The 21,937-nt window shown below is 35.1% G+C and overlaps 1 protein-coding gene across 3 annotated transcripts in view; it reads left to right on the plus strand.

The window, feature by feature from the left end:
* The window catches only part of LOC107753049 (interferon-induced protein 44-like), a 30,473-nt gene extending 11,676 nt beyond the window's left edge, over positions 1-18,797 (plus strand). The window contains exons 3-9 of one of the 3 annotated variants that reach the window (XM_016569152.1): positions 773-807; positions 1,351-1,558; positions 1,733-1,879; positions 3,213-3,246; positions 17,678-17,818; positions 18,088-18,188; positions 18,270-18,797. In XM_016569152.1, the coding sequence (XP_016424638.1) occupies positions 773-807; positions 1,351-1,558; positions 1,733-1,879; positions 3,213-3,246; positions 17,678-17,818; positions 18,088-18,188; positions 18,270-18,443 (840 nt within the window). In that variant the 3' untranslated portion in view covers positions 18,444-18,797. Of the gene's footprint in view, positions 1-772; positions 808-1,350; positions 1,559-1,732; positions 1,880-3,212; positions 3,385-3,659; positions 3,761-15,336; positions 15,423-16,216; positions 16,251-16,794; positions 17,003-17,164; positions 17,312-17,646; positions 17,819-18,087; positions 18,189-18,269 lie in introns of those variants that run through there. The other 2 variants (XM_016569154.1, XM_016569153.1) reach the window with 2 other exon arrangements.
* Positions 18,798-21,937: the final 3,140 nt, after the last annotated feature.

The raw sequence follows: 21,937 nt of genomic DNA on the forward strand, positions 1-21,937 counted from the left end.
AAAGTAGTTTGGCTTTCACAACGAAACACACAGCTCTTCACGACATGGCGGCGGCAACAACAATACTACAGCGAGAATAAAAGTTACGCCTTCTTTCTTTGCGTGAACATTTGGGCGGCGTTATGCAAATCTTCCCACATAGTGACGTAGATATGTGGGGGTGTGTTAGAACGAGCCATTTTAGGTAGACGTGGCTGACTCAACTTTTATAAAGAATATCTCTTTGGATTTGAGACTTTAGTCTTTGCATCTTTACAGATCTTCTTTATGCACCAAGAGCTTGTAACACTTCAAAGAGAAAGGTAAAATTGAAATAGCATCATATGACCCCTTTAACACCAATTCTTGTTTGAATTGAAATCATTTTTTTTCTTGGTTATGTGAATGTGCAAACACTCCTTTTATCATTTTGCAAACATTATGGGAATGTTACTTTTGATATGTTCCCTAAACATTTTGAAACCATTAGTAATATCCACACAACATCCAACTAAAACATCTCTGAAAAACAGTTCCATAAATGATGCGTAATGTTTTTGCTTTAACGTTTTTAAAACATTATTAAAACCAAAAACTTTGAACAAATGTTATATTAATGTTACTATAAGGACATTTGTAAATTTGAGAGATCCTTGCCAGAATGTTAGCCAAAGTTCTGAGAACAATCTCTGTTAGATGGGATAGATACATTCTGAGACTCAGAGATTGAGATAATACCAATTTATTGTTAAACTGAATTGTTTATTTGATCTATATGTTTTTTTTTTTTACTGAACTGGATGAAGAATGGAGGACATTTGACTGGAGGTAAGCTACATATACAAAGGTTATGTGGACTATGTAGTATGTGGACTATCTTATCATAGATAGTAGACTGTTCAAAGATATGGTACATTTTGCATTTGTAGAAAGCCCAAATAGCAAAAATTATATTTAGGCCTAATTATATTTAGGCCTACTGTAAAATATACATTGTCTAATACATATTTGTTTTGAAATATCTGACCTCTAAATAAATGTTTGTTGTTGACGTTTTTTTTTTTTTTTTTTTTACATTGAAGGACATTGTGTGCAGGCTTTTATTCCCTTTTGCCTGGAAATATGAAATGAAGTATAACTGGTTTCAAAATATCAAACTATAAGTGTATTTAAAATGGAGATAAAAAAAATATATATATTTTGAAAAATTATGTAAATTGACTAAAATATTACATACTGGCTGAATAAATAAACCCCAAATAAGAATTCTCAAACAGAAAGATCCAACTTTTTTTTTCATATAGTCTATCATATAGTATATTATTTTTGTTTATTTAGTGTGCAGATAATTTTGTCTCTTGTCTTTTGTAGAGAGAAGGAAACGCTGAAAAGACGTCTAGAAAAGTTTACTCTGAGTAATCCAGATGTGACAAACGTCAAGATCCTGGTAGCTGGACAAATTGGAGCAGGGAAGTCCAGCTTTATTAACTCTGTCCTTAGTGCCTTTCAAGGAGAAATAGTTAATGAAGCACTAGCTGAAGATTTGGAATCAGCCGACAGTCACAGTTTCACAAAAAGAGTAAGCATTATTTGACTTCTATATTGCACACACATATAGCTGCTAAGACTGTAGGAATATGATTTAAGGAAATATAGACAAATCATCAACCAAACCAGACATTTGTTTAAAATCATAAGCATTGTGTGATATTTAAAAATATATCTTGCAATTTTTCTCTGTCTTTGTTTACAGCTGAGAGCATACCGCATCAGAAGTGCAGATGCAGATTTGCCTTTTGAATTATGTGACATAAAAGGTTTAGAACCTGAAAAAATATCTGAGTGTCAAATAGATGACATTGTCAACAGCATATATGGCCATGTGAAGGAGGGATATAAAGTAAGACATTCAATTAAAAGTTAAAGGGGTCATTCACCCAACAATGAACATTCACAAAAGAAGATATTTTGAAGAATGCTGATAACCAAACAGTTGCTGGTTGCATTGACTAGAATGTGAAAAACGTGCTACACATTCTTCAAAATATTTCCTATTGTATTTAACAGAAGAAAGAAACTCATACAGGTTTGGAACTAGAGGTCTGCATTCCCGCGGCTCTTTTTTAATCCCACGGGATTTTTTGCTCTGCAGGATTAAATTCCCGAATAAAACGCGTAGCGGTCGGTAACTCTGGTGTAATTTGAACAGGGGCGGGCGGTCTAACAATATCCCGTTCCTGGTGTCCATTCAGAACAGCATATCTGCGCTTCATTCTTATTGACCACCGGTAGGACTGTTGTGCACGCGCTGCAAGCATCCTTTAAACGTCACGCGTTTTATTTGCGGGGTCTGTGCGCAGCATGTGTATAACGATGCTCAGAGCAGGCTGTACCTGTGGTAAATATACGGCCCTCAGACAGAACAGAGCAGAATAAGGATGGAGCAGAGTGTGGATGCGCTGTCCTTGAAGGACTATCAACTCGGTTGTGTTTATATTTTGCTTAGCCTATCATTTTAAATGAAAGATGTCTATTTATTTATTTTTCTCTGTAACACTTTTCCTACTGTGTTAACAGAAAAATGTCAAACGAATTTAGTATTTTGACAAGACGAATAAAAATAGCTAATAGGCTTTTAATTTTTTTTCTCTCTGCGACACTTTTTCCCTATTGTGTTGTCAATGTTAAACGAATTGTATCCTGACAAGACGAATAAAAAAAAGGAATGCAATTTTTGTACAATATTTTTATTTGCTCTGACACTTTTTTTTCCTACTGTGTTGCATAAAATATTAAACGAATTTTGTGTCTTAAGATAATTCATATAAATTCAAGTCAAAGTTAATAAATTCAAGACTCTTGACAAGACGAATAAAATAACATACAATTTTGTGCAGACTACACTTAAATGTGAGATTCTGGAAACGAGATCTAAATTTAGCGGGAACGGTCGGGTCGGGAAGAAAATTATTCTAAGCAGACAGCGGGTGAACAAAGAGTGAATATATAGCGGGAGCGGGTGGGTGCGGAATAGAACCTTGCGGGAGCAGGACAAAAAAAAACAGTCCCACGCAGACCTCTATTTGGAACAACTTGAGCGTGAGTAAATGATGACAAAATTAATTTTTGGGTGAACTATCCCACTAACTACATTTATTTAATTTAAAATTAACATTTGAATGTGTACTGTATCTCTCTCATTTTTATATTTTGTTTTTATTTCATAAACCTAGTTCGAGGAGGAACCCCTCACTAGTGATGATGAACATTACAATCAAAACCCTTCACTGTCTGATCAAGCATTCTGCCTAGTTTACATCATAGATACAAGTACAATCCAACTCGCTGCAGATGATAAGATTACAGAGAAACTGAGGATGATCCGCCAGACCATCAGTGATAGAGGTAAAACTTTCTGTGATTTTTATCTTTCTTATGCACAACACTGTAATACATAAAAGTTCCTACATTCCACATGGAAACTAATTTAGCATATGTGCATATTTGAAATACATTTCAACAATAGATAAAGGTGCTTTAAGTGAACCAATACAAATAAAAATGCAATATTAGTTGCCTTTGTTTTGGACAAGATGATAGAAATGGAAAACGCAGGAATATATTACAAAATGTAGATTTGTATCATTTGGATTAAAACACTTTCAGTTTTCTCATTGTAGGGATTCCTCAAGTGATTGTCATGTCTAAAGTGGATGAAGCAAGTCTTCTGGTCAAAAATGATCTAAAGATGGTCTACAGAAGCAAGATCATCAAAGAGAGGGTTGGTCATTTAATCATCTATACATGTTGTATGTTGTTTTCTATAGTTTTACAAACAATTTTGCATTGTGTTTCTGTCCAGATGGAGTTGTGCAGTGCAGTGCAAGTGGGTGTTCCAGTGAGCAACATCTTCCCAGTGAAGAACTATCATAATGAGATTAACACAAACGATGATGTTGATGTTTTGATTCTCAAGGCATTTGATCAGATTGTGCGTTCTGCTGATGCAAGACTGAGGCGTGGTCCTTCCAATGTAAGTTTTCAGGACAAAAATCAACAATAATAACATTTAAAGTTGAATATTAAATGACCAAAAGTATATCATCATCTGAATCAAGGCGCATTCCATGTGCAACACATACACACAGTATTAGAAATTGCTACACAAATTAGTCATGTCAACTTGACTGACTTACACAATAAACTTAACAACAACAAACTCAAAATGATAAAAAATAGTAAAAAAAAAAGTAATTCTATTTGAAGATTCAAATTCAATACACTTGGATTTTGTATATAACCCATATACTTTATATTCCTGAAGGCTTCTAAGCAATATGTTAGTACTAAAAACATGTTAGCTCTTCCTGTTGTTGTTGTTGCTAGCTGCCCTTTTCTGCTCTTCTTCTGAGTAATGGTAATAGGTTGTCTTTGTGCATTTTGCTCCCTATACTGAAATATTGTTCAATTATGTTATTTTTATTATCAACTGGCGCTACGTTTTAGCTCATTCAGCATCTACACATAGTCCCTCGTGGTAGCAGAGAATCAACATGCTAATCAGTATTACTCTATGTAACCCATATAATAATTCAGTACTAAATGTGATGTAAAAATTATATGCTACTCTGTTCCTATTACACTGTTTCTAACATGTCTCTTCAAGTAATGATATTTACTCGTTAATAGTAAACCACTATCTTAAAATTCCACAGTGCATTTCTAAAGAACCCACAGTCTTCTGGTTTTTGCCGTAGTGAGCGCTATGGCCCAAAAACTAGTCTACGCTCATCATACTCTTGAAGTAACACAATGTTTTGTGAGGCATCCAATTTGCTCCAGCTGTATGTCGCTTCATGTTACAAAAGCATCTGGTAAATACAAATTGATTTCCACGAAAAAGGCTGAATACATTCCTAACATTAATAGTTAATAGAAAATGTTATAGAATATAAAGCCATATAAAGATATGGAACAAATGGCATGAGAAGGTATGCTAGCATGCTATTCCGAATTCAACCTGTCTGCATAGAGATATTCCTGAAACTGTGTATCTAAATAAAAACTCAAAAATAACTTGTTATTGGATACTTGTTATTTTGGTGTCAATATCTGTATTTTATACAAAGACTCAAACCAACCAGCAGAGGGAATGCATGAGCTTTGAACACACCTTTGATACGCTGGTGGATGTCACAAAGAAGACTTCTTATAAAAACCTTGGCATGATGGTAGTCCTCCTCCTCTTTCATTAGCTTGTTCAGGTGTGTTTGATTGAGGTTGGAGCTCAACTCTGCAGGAAAGAGTTGCCTACAGCTGGTGAAGACTGTTAGATCAACGACATGTGAAATGGTGACGTGAAAGGACTTTATTTTACTTTAGCACTGTTGATAGTTAATGCTATTGTAGTTGTGATATTGGAATTACTCCATAGTGATATATATGTGCCCCTTTTTTACATTTGTTTGTATTGATTCTACATTTTATTGTAGCTTTAGTTGTGAGAAATTAGTTGATTCCTGCAGGGTACTTTGCTGTATTTTGCAGATGAAGGAACACAAACATAAAATGCTACAGCAAAATCAAAACTGCTAGTAAAATTAAGTCGGATGCAAGTGAAATTATATCATAGTGTCTCTGTTTATTCTCAGTTATACTACCAATTTTTGCATGATTTCAAAGAGAACCATATTAGAGGTAAAATTAATTGTAAAGCCCAAGCCTCTTTCGTATATGTCCTCTAGGTGGCAGTTCTTAATAATGCAATTCCAGCTCCTAAACAGCCTCTCAGGGGCCTGTTCACAAGCACATCATTTTACCTTAAGCATCAATATTCCGGTTACTTGTTGCTTCACAATATATTTCCAACAGTCTCTTATTTTAGTAAGCGTTTTCATTATGCTGCTGTAAATTTGTGTTGTATTTTTTTAAAAAGAAAACCCATAAAGCTATTTTTATCCAAAGCGACTGACAAAAAACAAAAGGTAGATTAATAAACTATTATTGCAGTTGCAAACAATGATAAGCCATGTGAAGGACATGTTTTTGAAAGGAGTATTTCCACCATTTTCAGAGTCCTATTTTCAAATTTGATATGCAATCTAGATTAGGCCAGCATGCTGGTCTTGACTTATTTATGCTGGTTTGTTGCAGATCTAGCTGGAAAGCATTTACATGAAAAAAGAAAACTTGACCCCCTTTTTTTTTTTTTGCTCAATTTTTTGAGCTGCATTCAAAGTAAGATTTGAGTTTATATTATGAAATTAATGAACTAGAAGTCTGTAAGCAACACCCTAACACTCACCCAGAAAAGCCTAGCAACTGATTAGCAACCATCCAGAACACAAGCTCACTGGAATAATGTTACTCTCTGTATTTTTGCAAAACTTCAAAAACGTACGCATAATTCATTGCAGCTTTTGCATCTGGAACATACATCAATGGCACAAAAAAAAAAAAAAAATGTGCATACATTTTGATTACAGGGGCAGATTATCAAATTAAATGACCTCAAAATACTTTAATATAATGCATAGTGCATTAGCAAATGTATTTTATTGTTTGCATCATTAGTTCCCAACCATGTTCCTGGAGTTCCCCGGCACGGCACATTTTGCATGTCTCCTTAATCAAACACACTTCATTCAACTCATCAGTTCATTAGTAGAGACTCTGAAATTGGTGTGTCAGACAAAGGAGATGTTCAAAGTGGTTGTGGCTAGAAGGGATACAGCTACAGCTGGAAAGTCACAAGAAATTAAATTCTTCCTATTTGTTTTTTATTAACGTCTACACTTACCCCAACCCTAAACCCACCCCTTACAATAATGCAAATATAGTGTTGTGACAAAATACGCAATATTGATGCGTGTATGCCCAGTGGCATAGCTGTATCCTTTCTAGCCTCAACCGTTCAAACTAATGCTGAGGAGGCTCCAGGAATGTGTCTGGGATGCTGAGTACTGTCAAACTCAATAAATGAGCTCTAAGTATAATAGAAGCAAGCTAATTACTAAATATTATTTGTATCTTGCATGATATTCTATTTGTGTTTAATTGGGAATGAAGCAGCATGAAGGTCATTCAGCTCTCTTCTGTTATCATTATAACTGTTACGGGGCTGACAAGACGTGAGACGTGCGATCCATGTGCAAGCTTTTATTTAAAGCAGAAGAGGTCAGAAACGCAGGCAGGGTCGAACAATGGCAAACAGGTATAGAGAAGACAAGGTAAGGGCAATCCGGTAAACAAGCGAGGGTCAGTCAACGGCAAACGGAATCCAACAGGGCGAGACTAGAGGGATAAATCCAGGTACACAGGCAAAGATCAAAAACCAAGAAAACAGACAGGGCAAGACTAGGCTAGGACTGGGAAACTAACGAGGGCTCTGTAAAGTACGCGTCTGTTTCGGTTCATATTTCAGATTCTTTTATTCATTTAATTGTCATTTTGAAACAATGTTGCCACATCTGTCATTTTAAATGTATAAAGAAATGCTGTATTCTCTCTCATGATTTCAAACAGAACTAATGAAGCAATATACAGAATGTATAAAAATGTCATAGATGATGAACAGGTCCAGGTGTATAATAAAGCAGAGCTCTGTTATGTCATAACACATGTCACTTTGTTTCACAGCATTTTCTTGTATGGCCTCTAGGTGACACTGTTTTATAACACAATTCCAAACAGAACCTAAACAACCAATTTGTGCTTGTCACCTTTCTCCAGTAAATATTTATATTTTGGCTATTTGTTGCTATTATAAAAAAAAAACATTTATCAGTATCTTACTATAATCCCCACAGGGATAGTAATATTGGTAAATTTTGTAAACATGATGAAGAGCTGCTTTCCTGTTGAAAAAACCTAATTGGTTAGGTATGTTTTGAAGCATAGCTGCTGGTTTGAGCTGGGCTGCGTTCCGGTCCGTTTTTTTTATGCCCTTCACTCGCAAACTTCCCTCCGTCTCGTTTACTCGGATGTACGTCATTTGATTACGTTGCATGAGTGCCCACTTCTGGCGGAACCCTTGGAATGGGCTGAACTGGAATGTCCTAAGCCCTTGATCACTTAGAATCAGCTTTGGAGTTGATGTATTGTTTAAATTTTTTCCCTTATGAATTTGTTTGGTGCAGCATTCTATATGTATATAGGTATGTTTGGGCTGTTATAAATAAAAAAAAAATCATTCATATATTATAGAATTGTTTGGGGTGGGGATAAATTAAACGCGATCTGCGATGACATCACACTCGTGTTGCATTGTGGTCTATGGAGCGGCCTGAAGTGTGCATATGAAGCAGACTCGCTCCCTCGGTCAAAATCGAGGGGTCGAGGGTCTGTCCATATAAACTTCCCTCATCCACTTCAAGAAGTGGAATGCACTTCAAAATGGCAGCGGGGATTCCCCCGAGGGGAAGTGCTTAGGGAAGTTCGCGAGTGCGTGTCTAAAAGTGGAGTGGAATGCAGCCCTCGTTTAAGCTGGGGTGTATTCCAGAAAGTGGGTTTTGTTGGAAACTCAAAGTTTGTTAACCCCAGAAAAGGGAAACTCTGTGTTTTCGATTCCAATAAAAGACAAAACTAAACCTCTCGGTAACCGAAACCGAAAACTCAGAGCTTCCAATCTCAGGGTAAGTCAACTCAGAGTTCAAGTTTTAACTCCGAGTTTGTTGAACCTCCTTTCTGGAATACACCCCTAGTCCTAAGCTGGGGCCCCTTCTTCGTACGTCGCTTATTATATCCGAGATGAAATGTCACATCCAAGATGATATCATCGCGCTAATCAGAATCTGGCTAATTCGGTTCTTCGAACGCACCTGTTGTTGATGATTAGTATGGCTGGATTGAGTTATCTGAGATAATTGCGCGTTCATGGGTTGGTTTAAAAGGGGCTATGAATCGAAACTCTAAACCACGATCAGCAAAGCAGCGATTGGCTGGCGGCAAGACCGCAACATAATGACATCATATAATAAAAGACACCTGACGAAAAACTTGACACATTTTTGGACTTTTATAATGCTGTGTCTGTAGTGTTAAAGACTACACAACATTATTATATTGTCTTAAATTTTTTAATGATTATTATTTTAATCATTTATTAATCCAGTGTTATTAGTAGGGTACTCTTGTAATAAAGTGGCGGTGGTAGAGGACAGATTTACGTATCAATTCTGCTTAAAAAGATGCAATCTAATCCGGTTTACATTAAATAAACCTGCTCCCGAGCAGGTTTAAGCTTACGGACCTGTTGCTATGACAGCAACTCCGGGATGAGCTTCGAAGAACCAAACAATCCAAGATCATGCCAAATCATCAACAATCAAATCCAGCTAACTGAGTTAGTGAGGTACGAAGAACGGGCCCCTGGTCATGATCTAGTTTAAGCTGGTTATGTATTGGTCCTAAAATGGTCCTAAGCTGGTCCTAAGCAACTAGCTCCAGCTCATGACCAGCTTAAATGAGCAGCCATGCTTCAAAACATACCTAACCAGTGTCAGGATCATGGACCTGTTTTGTTATGTTTTGCCCGTTTCTGTTCCTGTGTTCCCTTATTTGGTCATGTTCTTGTCCTCGTTTAGTTAATTAGTCGTTCTGTGCACCTGTGTTTGGTAATTGTCCTGTTTATAAGTTCTTGTCTGTGCATTTCTCCTCTGTTGGGTCTACTTGTTGTGAACGTCATCCTTGTGCTCTGTATCTCCCTATTGGATCATTAAAAGACTCTCGTTCTGTGAAATCTCCACGTTTCCTCGTGCCCGTGCACCAGCCAATTGACGAATATGACAACCAGCATATGCTGTTTTTTTCAAAAGGGTTCTTGATATTGATAAAACTGATAATGATACTGGCTCAGGTTTTGAGTCATATAGAGAAACAATTTCACATTAAATAAAGATATCACTTACCAAATACCATTCTATCAAACTCAGTATATCTTTGTTACTTTATGTTGGTTTGCTGTGTTTGCTCCTTCAGTTTGGAAAGTACTGTTATTTTCAGTTGAGTGCTCTCCTTGATTTATTTATCACCCATGTACTCACCTGCATTGTAATAATTTCTCATCACAATGCACCAAGAAATGTTTGACAAACCTGAATCCTGGACAATGACAGTTCTCCACACAGACAGTGCAGCATGTCACCACTTTGGCTACAGAAGAATCAATATCAACACACTTGATTTCAGCCTCTTTAACAGCCGTCAGGGCATTTTTAGGATGCACCCCATCTGAGTGTGTGAACAGTAAGACAATGTTTTCAGCAATATCTCTTCCAAATAAAGACTGAACATCATATACATAACATAAAAACATTATATTAAGAGAGTATTGGTTTGGGAGAAGTGTTACTTGCTTGTGACCAGGTTGTCAAACAATAGGTGATACATGAAAAGATCATTGAATGCATAAACATCTTCGCAGCCTTAGTTGACATGTCCGTAGCTGCAGGTGACAATTTTTACCACCAGTCCAGGGACTGTAGATGCAAAATAGCCTTCTGGCACATTGCACATTTATGTATTTTTGATGTTGGTGTTGCTTTAATCACCAGACACACTGCATGTATTTCATGAACCCCTTCTGCAGACTTACTTAAGCTGTGCAAACTCAATAGCGATTTGATTCCACGAGTGTCTCCATATCCTGGAGTGTCGATGATTGAATCGATTGGACTCTCTTGTAGATAAAACCCATAAACCATGATGGTTTTATGGGGTTTGTTTTTGTCTCTCTCTCCAAATGTCTATCAATATGGTTCAGATTGATCCAAATAGTCTCTCCTTGTTTGCAGACGGTATCGAGCAGGATTCCCATCTTCAATTAAGATGCTTCTTTTGATGAGATCATTTATGTTCTGTATGTAAAGCATGAAAACAATAATAACAATAAAGATGGACGTTTGTGAATGCTGGTCAATGTTTAGCCATAATGCAATTTTAAAATGTGCACTAACATTACAATATAGGTCCTTTCACATGACTCAACCCAGAAAATTCATTATACATTTATTTCAATTTGTCATTTTGCCCATAAAATGTTAAATGTCAGCTAAAAGTTGCAATGTTTTTGTCCACTCTTTTGTATTATTTAATTAAATTAGTTAATTTGCCCATGTCCAGTCTTCTTTGAGGCTTAGTGGGCAGTTTTACTGCTCAGAACAAAAAAGGACTCATGAAACTCATCACACATACCTGGTCATCCAGGTAACGAGATGGTAATCACAAAGTTCACTTACTTTTTCTGCAGCACTGTGAATGTTGAATAGGATGTGTTCAATAAAGACAGAAAAAGTTTCTTCAGTAGAACTAAAAAAGAAGATAAGTGTTAAGATGTTAAGCTCAGCAATCATTAATTTTCACTGTATGGAAAAATGTAGCATTGAAAGTACATGGTGATTGAGTTACTGAGTTTAGCATCTTTTACAATCCCTGAGAAAAAAAACCAAGAAAACCAAGATATGTAGCCCAGTGTCATGCCGAAGGTAAAATTTGGGTATTGTGCTAACCTTACTGTAAAGTCTTCCCACAATGATGTTATCTAGCAACCTCATAAAATTGTCCTTTAGTGAGATACTATCAGCAATGCTTTTCATGTGGACATCAGATCAGTGTATGACAATTGTGTTGGAGGGTTCATGTTGTGAAAAGACCTTAAAATTCAAATAACAGTGGGTAATGACATAAGAAAAATTATTGAATGCATAGCATACGGTACCTTTGTAATAACTGTGGTGACATCAGATTCAGTGATGTAGTAGAGTTTTTCCACTGCTGCACATTTAATACTGTACTCAGTATCTGGTCTGCGATCAGTCAGAGTCACTGTATTCTGCTTCTACCAGAAAGACTCGGGAGGCAAGAGAACGTCTAAATAAGATTTATTTCACAAGTAGTCTGCAAATTGGTTGCAAATAGATGATATGATAAAGTTCTTTGATGTAGGCCCTATCCATAGTCCGAATCCGGAGGTTTGCAGATACTTGCTGTTCCTGTCTGAAGATGAAGGCAGGGGCGGAGCCTACCCCCTGATGTATGGACAGGGACCGACCTGGTGGTGGTGGAGAGGATGGGGGTGAACGCCGCGTCAGTATCTGCGAACGCACTAATGAGTGAGAACAGAACTTATATACTTCAGGTGTTGAGTGATGATTGGCTGGATCTATGAGTAATGAATGACATGACATTAAAGTCTTCCCGGTAAAACTTCCCATTTCTTTGACATAGTTTTGAGATGTCCAGTCTTTCTCCTTCTTCATTTTGTACAGTAATGTGAGCTCCTCTGTAGCAGGACACGGTGGAGACACTTTCAAAACCACTTGCCTGACATCTTCAATGATTGAACAGTCTGGTTTTGATGGAGGAGTTTGATATTTTAATTCAATAATAACCTTGACTGATTTATTATTATTTAAATCAATCACATTTTTAAATACCTTCAGGTTGTTCCTCATAGTTTTTTGGATGTCAGGTGTGAGCCAGTCTTGTGTTCAGATTCAGTGTGTGAGGCGTGTCTGTGCAGAACACGCTGTGCTCATTGGCTGAGAGCTGAAGGGGGCTTCATATAAATAACAGAAACGTAATCTGTAGAGTTTCTGTCTTATCTGCTTACTGTCCCATCAACCAGACTACTTTATACAATATTATAATAATGTTAATAAATCCTTAATGCCTTTGTTTTGAAATATTTACTTATTTATTTACATTTTTTAAATAATTTATTTTTATAGTTAACAAAGGCATTTTAACATCAGGAATTTCATCAAATTAATATTTTTTATTATTTTAGTAATGTTAATACATCCCTAATCTTTTTATTTTAAAGAATTAGTTATATTTATTTACTTATTTATTTAAAAATATTGAATATGCATGTTTAATAGACTTAACAAAGGGAAACAAGCAAATAAATAAATAAATACAAAATATCCCTGGAAGCGGATTGAGAATTACTGCTGTTTATGAGACAAATACTTTTCCTTGAAAGTAAAAACATTTTAGCTCTGTTTTAGTTATAAATTTGACATTCATAAGTTTATTTGTTTGTGTTATTTCTTCTGTAGTTTGCGGTTTTGTCAGTAAGATCATTATGTGAACTGGACAAGCTCTAAATGAGATATGTGAACATTTAGCAGTTATTGTTTAATGTCCTTGTGAAAATATTATTATATTTAATGATTATTTGTGGCAGACACTAGAGATTTCCTGTGCTGATGTTCTCTAGTGTTTTATATAAACATGTGTCTCATATAAACTCATATTCACATGAGCCTGCGGCTTCATTAACACCCATTTCCCTTTTGTGTTGTGTGTTTTCTCACAGATACAGATGAGTAACACACATCACATTTCCATAAGGTCACATCAAGTAAAGACACAACTTTTTTAAAACATCCTATTAAATGCAGCATATCTTTGTTACTTTTTCTCGCTTGTGTCTGTTTGAGAAGGACTTAATAGCTTCATATAAAAGCTTTACCTGCAACATTTAGAACACAGATGAAATTACTGATGAACTGAGTCTTGTTGTGCCCTCAAATATATTTAGTTTGTTTTCATGTTTTCTTCAGTTGTTGTCAGTTCAGTCAACAGCATTAACTGTTCCAGTCTTTCAGGTTTTGTTTCAGCTGCTGTGTGTTATTTTAAGAAACGGACAAAGCAGGACAGGATTATTTACATACTGCTACTGACCGACACACAACACACTGGGGTTGAGATTAGACACACTTGGTTCTGGCATGAAATGCTGCACGAGAGCATTACCAAAATACTGATCTCAACCTCACAAAAAAAATTATAAATAAATAAATCTAAACATAGATAAAATTCTGCAATTTTAACTCAGAAACCGTTTACATTATGCTGCTGTCAATTTGTGTTTGTATACTTTGACAAAAACAAATAGCAGGAAATTACAATAATCATTATAGCTGCAAGCAGCAATTAAGAGGCCAAGCACAACAGAGGCATAATGAAGAACTAAGGATCTTTAATTACTCAGTAAAGACCAGAGTTCTCCAAACCTTTTCATAGAAGCTGCAGACTTCAGTTCCAATCCTGTTCCTGGAGAGCTGCCTTCCTGCAGAGTTCCAGCCCTGCTTCAACACACCTGTCTGTAATTATCAAGTAACCCTGAACATCTCATTACCTGGTTCGGGTGTGTTTGATTAAGGCTGGAGCTGAACTCTGCAGTATGGTAGCTCTCCATGAGCAGGGTTGGAGATTCCTGTTAAAGACATACTGTATGTTGATACAGCATTTTACTACAAAACTCAAAATGTCTGATGCCTAAAATGGCTGACATTGCAAAATAGGGTAGTGTTCGACTTGGTATGCCACATTTATTAGCAAAAATGTTCATTTTTGATATCTTTTGACCAGTAGGTGCTGCAACTACTCATGTGCCCTCAGGTCATTGATATAACACATACCAAGCATTGCGGAAATACAGCCTCATGTCCATTTTTTTTGACTTCATCAAATTTGTTAATAAACCGCACTTTATAAGAACGGTTTGACCTATCAAAATCTTTTGATATCTTTTTGCCAGCATGGTCTGAATATGATCTGAGCCAATTTTGGTGAAAATCAGACAACCATTTAGGACGAGTTAAGTTTTTAGACAAACCGTTTTTAGGATGAGAAAAGTAGATTACGGTTCAAAAGTTATGAGCAGAAACGTGAATGCAATTTGGCCTATTGGTGGCGCTAGACAGTTTGAGTTATAGACTCCAAATTTGGTGTGATCAATGATGAGACTGTCCTCTATGTGTATGCCAAATTTCATAACTTTCCCACAAGCAGTTCTATGGGCTTCTACAGACTTCCAGACGGAAGAAGAAGAAGAATGAGCAAATTAGAAAAATAAAAACATTTTCAGTATCCTATAATTAATCACCACATTATGATAAACACCAAAGTGAATACAAAATCTGAATGGCTGGTGGCCCTATGAAACCACTTATGTCACATATTAGGTACGTACGGCACTGATCAACTATGGAAAATAATGTTACTACAGTGATATAGATAAATATAGCCTCAGATACCAGCTGCCATCACAGAACACAAAAACATTGTAAACACTTGAACCAATGAAACACATGAGGGTGTAACTCCATAATGCTATATTCCAAGTTTTCTATCAAAACAGTTGTTTTGGGAAATGTAATTATTCAGAGAAAATGTTGACCTGCACCCATTATAATCATGAGAGATGACAAACATTTTCCTTTCCTTTCCTTTCCAATCTGTTATTTAAAGTGAAACTGAAAGTTAGACCTGCATGTATAAATATACCCTCTGATGAGAGCTGCCATCACAATCACGCCTGCACACCCTTCAGGAGCACAAGACAGTAAATATAGTTCTGTGATTCTTCACATTAATCTGTTCAAACGACACAAGATTGCAAATGGGAGGAAGTGAATCAATACCAACTGAAGGTAAGTACTGCATAGAATAATGGGATTGTCTCTGATAACTGATATGCATTTTATAACTTAATTTACTTTCAAATATATTTTCCATCTATTTAATCAAATTTGATCTATTCAAATGCATAAATTCATAAAATGCATCAGTTTAACAAAATTAACTTACAATATTCAGAATTAAACGACTGCATTTAAAAGTCTATTTGAATGACTTGATTGCTTGGATCCTGTAGTCACTCCCAGGTGTCTGTTATTAGAATACAGTCTGAACCTGGGGTATTTAACTGAACTTTAGCAGTGTGGCCATACAATGTCCAAATAAGAGTGTTACATTGCAAGAATGGGTGTGGTTCTGAAACAGAAATAAGCAAATAAAATAATAGCAAATAAATAAAGTATTGTAACGATAATTACACTCACAGAAATTATCTATATAATGTATGTAATATACACAAATCTAATCTGTGATTGTCGCAAACAACAGCCCTTAATTGCGCCGTACTGTCACTTATATAGAAAAGTGGCTGGCTGTTGTGGTATACGGGTAAACGTTAGTCAATGTTAATCAATTTCACAACTGTAACAAATGTCAGCTTACGTACAGTCCACAAGTTGGTGGTGGCCATGCATGATAGAGTTCATCCCACCTTATTTCTAATTATACTAATGGTGTTACAAGCACCCTCTGTCTCCCATTTTTATGAACATTACACACCATAGATACAATCTCAGAGATTGAGATACTACCAATTTATTGTTAAACTGAATTGTTTATTTGATATATACATGTTTTTTTTTCACAGAACTGGACAAACCATGGAGTACATTTGACTGGGGGTGAGCTACATATACAAAGGTTATGTGGACAAGTGCATTTCTACAGTATGTAGGCTATTTTATAGATAGTAATCTGTTCAAAGATATGGTACATTTTATATTTGAAGCAAGCCCAAATACCAATATATTTAGGCCTACCTACTGTAAAATATACATTGTCTAATACATATTTGTTTTGAATATATCTGACCTCTAAATTAATTTTTGTTGTTGAAGAAGTTTTTTAGTTTTTAGTTTTTTACATTGAAGGATATTGTGTGCAGGCTTTTGTTCCCTTTTGCTTGGAATTATAAAATGAAGTATAACTGGTTTCATCAAAATATCAAATAAATGTATTTAAAATGGAGATTTAAAAAAATTAATTTTGAAAAATTGTGGAAATTGACAAAAATATTACATTTGGGCTGATTAAATAACTTCCAAATAAGTATCCTCAAACAAAAAGATCCAAATGTTTTTTTTTATATAGTCTTATACATTATTTTTATTTATTTATTAAGTGTGCAGATATTTCTTGTCTTGACAAGTCTCTTGTCTTTTGTAGACAGAAGGAAGCACTGAAAAGACATCTAGAAAGTTTTACTCCGAGTAATCCAGATGTGACAAACATCAAGATCCTGGTGGCTGGACAAATTGGAGCAGGGAAGTCCAGCTTTATTAACTCTGTCCTTAGTGTCTTTCAAGGAGAAATAGGTAATGAAGCACTAGCTGATGCTTCGCAATCAGCCGCCAGTCACAGTTTCACAAAAAGAGTAAGCATTATTTGACTTCTATATTGCACACACATGGTAGCTGCTAAGACTGTAGGAATATGATTTAAGGAAATCATCAACCAGACATTTGTTTAAAATCATAAGCATTGTGTGATATTTAAAAATATATGTGTTGCCATTTTTCTTGGTCTTTGTTTACAGCTGAGAGCATACCGCATCAGAAGTGCACATGCAGATTTGCCTTTTGAAATCTGTGACATAAAAGGTTTAGAACCTGAAAATATATCTGAGTGTCAAATAGATGACATTGTCAACAGCATATATGGCCATGTGAAGGAGGGATATAAAGTAAGACATTCAATTGCAAGTTAAAGGGGTCATTCACCCAAAAATGAAAATTCACAAAAGAAGATATTTTGAAGAATGCTGGTAACCAAACAGTTGCTGGTAGCCATTGACTAGAATGTGAAAAACATGTTACACATTCTTCAAAATATTTCCTATTGTAGTTAACAGAAGAAACTCAAACAGGTTTGGAATAACTTGAGCGTGAGTAAATGATGACAAAATTAATTTTTGGGTGAACTATCCCATTAACTACATTTATTTAATTTAAAATTAACATTTGAATGTGTACTGTATCTCTCTCATTTTTATATTTTGCTTTTATTTCATAAACCTAGTTCAAGGAGAAATCCCTCACTGACGGTGAACATTACAATCAAAACCCTTCACTGTCTGATCAAGCATTCTGCCTAGTTTACATCATAGATACAAGTACAATCCAACTCGCTGCAGAAGATAAGATAATTACAGAGAAACTGAGGCTCATTCGCCAAAAAATCAGTGATAAAGGTAAAACTTTCTGTGATTTTTATCTTTCTTATGCATAACACTGTAATATATAAAAGCTCCTACATTCCACATGGAAACTAGTTTAGCATATGTGCATATTTTAAATACATTTCAACAATAGATAAAGATGCTTTAAGTTAACCAATAAAAATTTAATATTATTTGCCTTTGTTTTGGACAAGATGAGAGAAATGGAAAATGCAGGAATATATTACAAAATGTAGATTTGTATAATTTGGATTAAAACACTTTCAGCTTTCTCATTGTAGGGATTCCTCAAGTGATTGTCATGTCTAAAGTGGATGAAGCAAGTCTTCTGGTCAAAAATGATCTAAAGATGGTCTACAGAAGCAAGAAAATCAAAGAGAGGGTTGGTCATTTAATCATCTATACATGTTGTATGTTGTTTTCTGTAGTTTTACAAACAATTTTGCATTGTGTTTCTGTTCAGATGGAGTTGTGCAGTGCCAAAGTGGGTGTGCCGGTGAGCCACATCTTCCCAGTGAAGAACTATCATAATGAGATTGACACAAACGATGATGTTGATGTTTTGATTCTCAAGGCATTTGATCAGATTGTGCGTTCTGCTGATGCAAGACTGAGGCGTGGTGCTTCCAACATATGAGCTTTCAAGACAAAAATCAACAATAATAGCATTTAGAGTTGAATGAATATTAAATGACCAAACGTGTATCATCATCTGAATCCAGAGGTAACATCCATTCTCTGAAGGTCATGTGATTTATAAGCATATACTTTTCACCTACTGTTTTTGTAATGTTATGTAATATTCAGACATACTACTGATGAAATACAGAAAAGCGGTGTCATATTATTCTGATGCCAGAATTTGAAATGTTATTGGGATTTATACACAATATTCCTTTTATATATATATATATATATATATATCAGCAAGCACTTCACGAAGAGATACTGTAGTGTAAGTACCTTTGAAATAAGGACACAAATAGGCCGTATTTACAGCAAATGTTTTGCTGTAACCAAAAATTATGTGTATAAATTGTGTATAATAAAACTCATTGAAAAATAAAATTGAAATGAAAAAATAGCTAATCATTTAAGGTTTACAAATTCAAAGTTTGAGAGTTTTCTCATGTTTATAGATTTCACTTGAAAGGCTTTTGAGGAATATTTTAAGATAAATGCTACAAAATGTAGTAGGCTACACATTTTTTTTATGCATTGTTAATATAAAACTATAAAGAACTGATGCTCACTTCTATTTGCGATTGAAATAGCAATTTTCCCACATGATCCATAGGTAGCAGTGTTTCCCAATTCAATTCAACAACCCATGCGGTCTGTGAGAGTTAAATATGAAATAGTTGATTCTGTCATTGCTCCTGCTGCACTGACCTTTTTCTGTTAACGATAAAATATTTTCATGATTGAACCGTGAAAGCTTTCTTGTTGTCATCATAACAACAGAGACCATCTGTCATAATCACCAAGACTGATTAATATGCTAACACAAAAAAGGTGTTAAAAGCCTAATCTACCTTAACATTTACAACTGGAATCTGAAAATGAGTGATTGTAGGAACCACAATACCTGGAAACCATTATAATTATTGAGATGACTGATTGGTAATGACAAGAACACATATTTGTGGACCTGAACATTTTTATGGCGAGTGTGTGTGTGTGTGTGAGAGAGAGAGAGAGATGAGAAATCCTTCAGACTCTCACAAACAGAACTTCTTGTTTTGTAAGGATTCAGTTGTTGCCATGGTGAATTTAAAGAATGGTCGCCCTATATAAGGTGGCTTTACCATTCCATCTCTGTCCCGTTCCATCGTTAGTACAGACAACTTTAACAGACTGTAAAAACCTGAACAAACAGAGAGAAAAGAATGTCTTTCTGGTCACCAGCAGTCACACATGCTTCCAATACTAGTCAAAGATCTTTCAGCAGTGATGTATACTGTTCTGTCAAAATGTTTTCAAATGATTAGCATGTTATATTGGAATTAGAATATTTATTTAGAATAAAGACTATAAATTGTATATATTAAGAGTAAATAGTGTATAGATTAAATCTATTTTATATATACACATGTATAGTTTATATTATGTGTATATTTTATATGTGTATACAATACAATATTCTTTTTTCACGTTGTTACTGTAAACAAGAATATTGTTTTTATGTGACTAGTTAAAGATCAAATGTTTATAATCAGTCAGATTATTGTAAGATTATTATCATTTGTATCAAATGACTCTTTTTCTCCACCGTCTCTTGTAGGTTTCCATGGGAGACTCTGCAGGTGAATTATGGTCTGTTTGCAGAGAGCAGTGTTAGGCAGTAACTAATTACTAGTAACTTAGTTACTGTAATAATATTACTTTTTGCAATAACTAGTAGTGTAACTAATGACTAATAAGATTTCAGTTATAATATTACAGTTACTATCCATAAACAGCTTAGTTACTTAGTTACTTTTGATGCCTCAACCCCGCTGATTTAAAATCCAACAATCAAATAATTCCTAGATTTATTTTCATAATTTTCACGACTCGCACATGCATGTGATGTCCCCAGTGCAGCAGGCAAGCTTGGAATATGGAAAAGCTTACATTCAGCAGATGGAAATATTGCATTATATTGATTTTGTCAGGAAAAAGGATGATCTGAACACTGTTGTGTAAGTTGTGGCTTTACTTTACTCAGGCATTACATCCCACTCACACCCCTCTGATCAGCATGTGGTACATTATATTACTATAATTAAAAATAGTTTTGGAAAATTAAACAGTTTCTTACAAACTTATGTGATTTGATAAAATACATAATGAAATATAATCATATATGGGTTACACATGACAATTAATGAGATTAATACAAGACTTCTACTTGAATGTCACTATCAATCACTAATGAGTGTTTGTAATAACTTCTGACTGCGATCCAATGTGGATTTTGGTCAAATGATGAGGCAGAAATCGTTGTTAGTTAACATTCTAAAAGAATTTTATGTGGAAGATACACAGTTACAACTTCTGTGGGGTGTGAAGAAAAATCTAAATGGTTCCATAAAGAACCTTTAACATCTGAAGAACCTTCATGTTTCACAAATGGTTCTTTGTGGCGAAAGAAGGTTCTTCAGATTATAAAAAGGTAAGAAAGAGATGGTTCTTTAAAGAACCTTTGACTGAATGCTTCTTTGTGGAGCCAAAAATGGTTCTTCTATGGCATCTCTGTGAAGAACCTTTTAAGCAGCTTTATTTTTAAGAGTGTAATGTAAATAGTGTAACTAATTACTGTTGCCAGAAAGTAATAAGTAAAGTAACAATATTACTTTTGAAAGGAGTAACTAGTAATGAGTAATATATTACGTTCTTTGAGTAACTAGCCCAACACTGGCCGAGAGATTCCAGAATTGGTGTGTTTGGGTAAGGAGCCTCTGTTTCCCGCTCACGCTCAGCCCATACAGGACCACCGGGATCAGTGAGCTCACGGATAGGCCTACGCCATCCTGCATCCTGGATGTTCTCCGCTGATAAGCCTCGTCCATGGATACATCCGCTCACTTACAGATCTCAAGGGTCCTCACTTCATCCCACCACTCACGGTTACCATGACAACCAATATAAACACACTACTCACATTGCATTGAATTATTCACAAGCATGACATTATTACACGTTTATTTTCAAAAACACTTCAACAGGTGAATCTCGTTAAAACTATCAACCCTATTTAAAAGGAAAAATCTATTCTATTTTGCATAAGGAAAATGCAGCTTATTTTAAGACTTTTTTGCATTTTGACATTTTCATTACAATTAAGCAGATTCCATCCACCAATTCTACTGTATTATTGTTAAAAAAATACAGCTGTAACTACATCATTGTCATATTTGTTGTACAGAATTTAATTTATGCTCATTTATAAAAACAAGAGAGAATTTCTGCTGAACTGTCATGAAAATAATATAATAATGCAAATGTACAAAATGGCCTTAAAATCCTGCATTTTTAAGCAAAATATAATTTTGTATTTTTTCTTTTGATTTCTGGATTAAAATATGACTACAACATTTATTTGTAAGATTTGTATTCAGAAAGACATAAAACATTCTTAATGGTTGT

The sequence above is a fragment of the Sinocyclocheilus rhinocerous genome, unplaced genomic scaffold, assembly GCF_001515625.1.
Source record: "Sinocyclocheilus rhinocerous isolate Xijiao unplaced genomic scaffold, SAMN03320098_v1.1 scaffold1493, whole genome shotgun sequence".
In the NCBI taxonomy this organism is placed as follows: Eukaryota; Metazoa; Chordata; class Actinopteri; order Cypriniformes; family Cyprinidae; genus Sinocyclocheilus; species Sinocyclocheilus rhinocerous.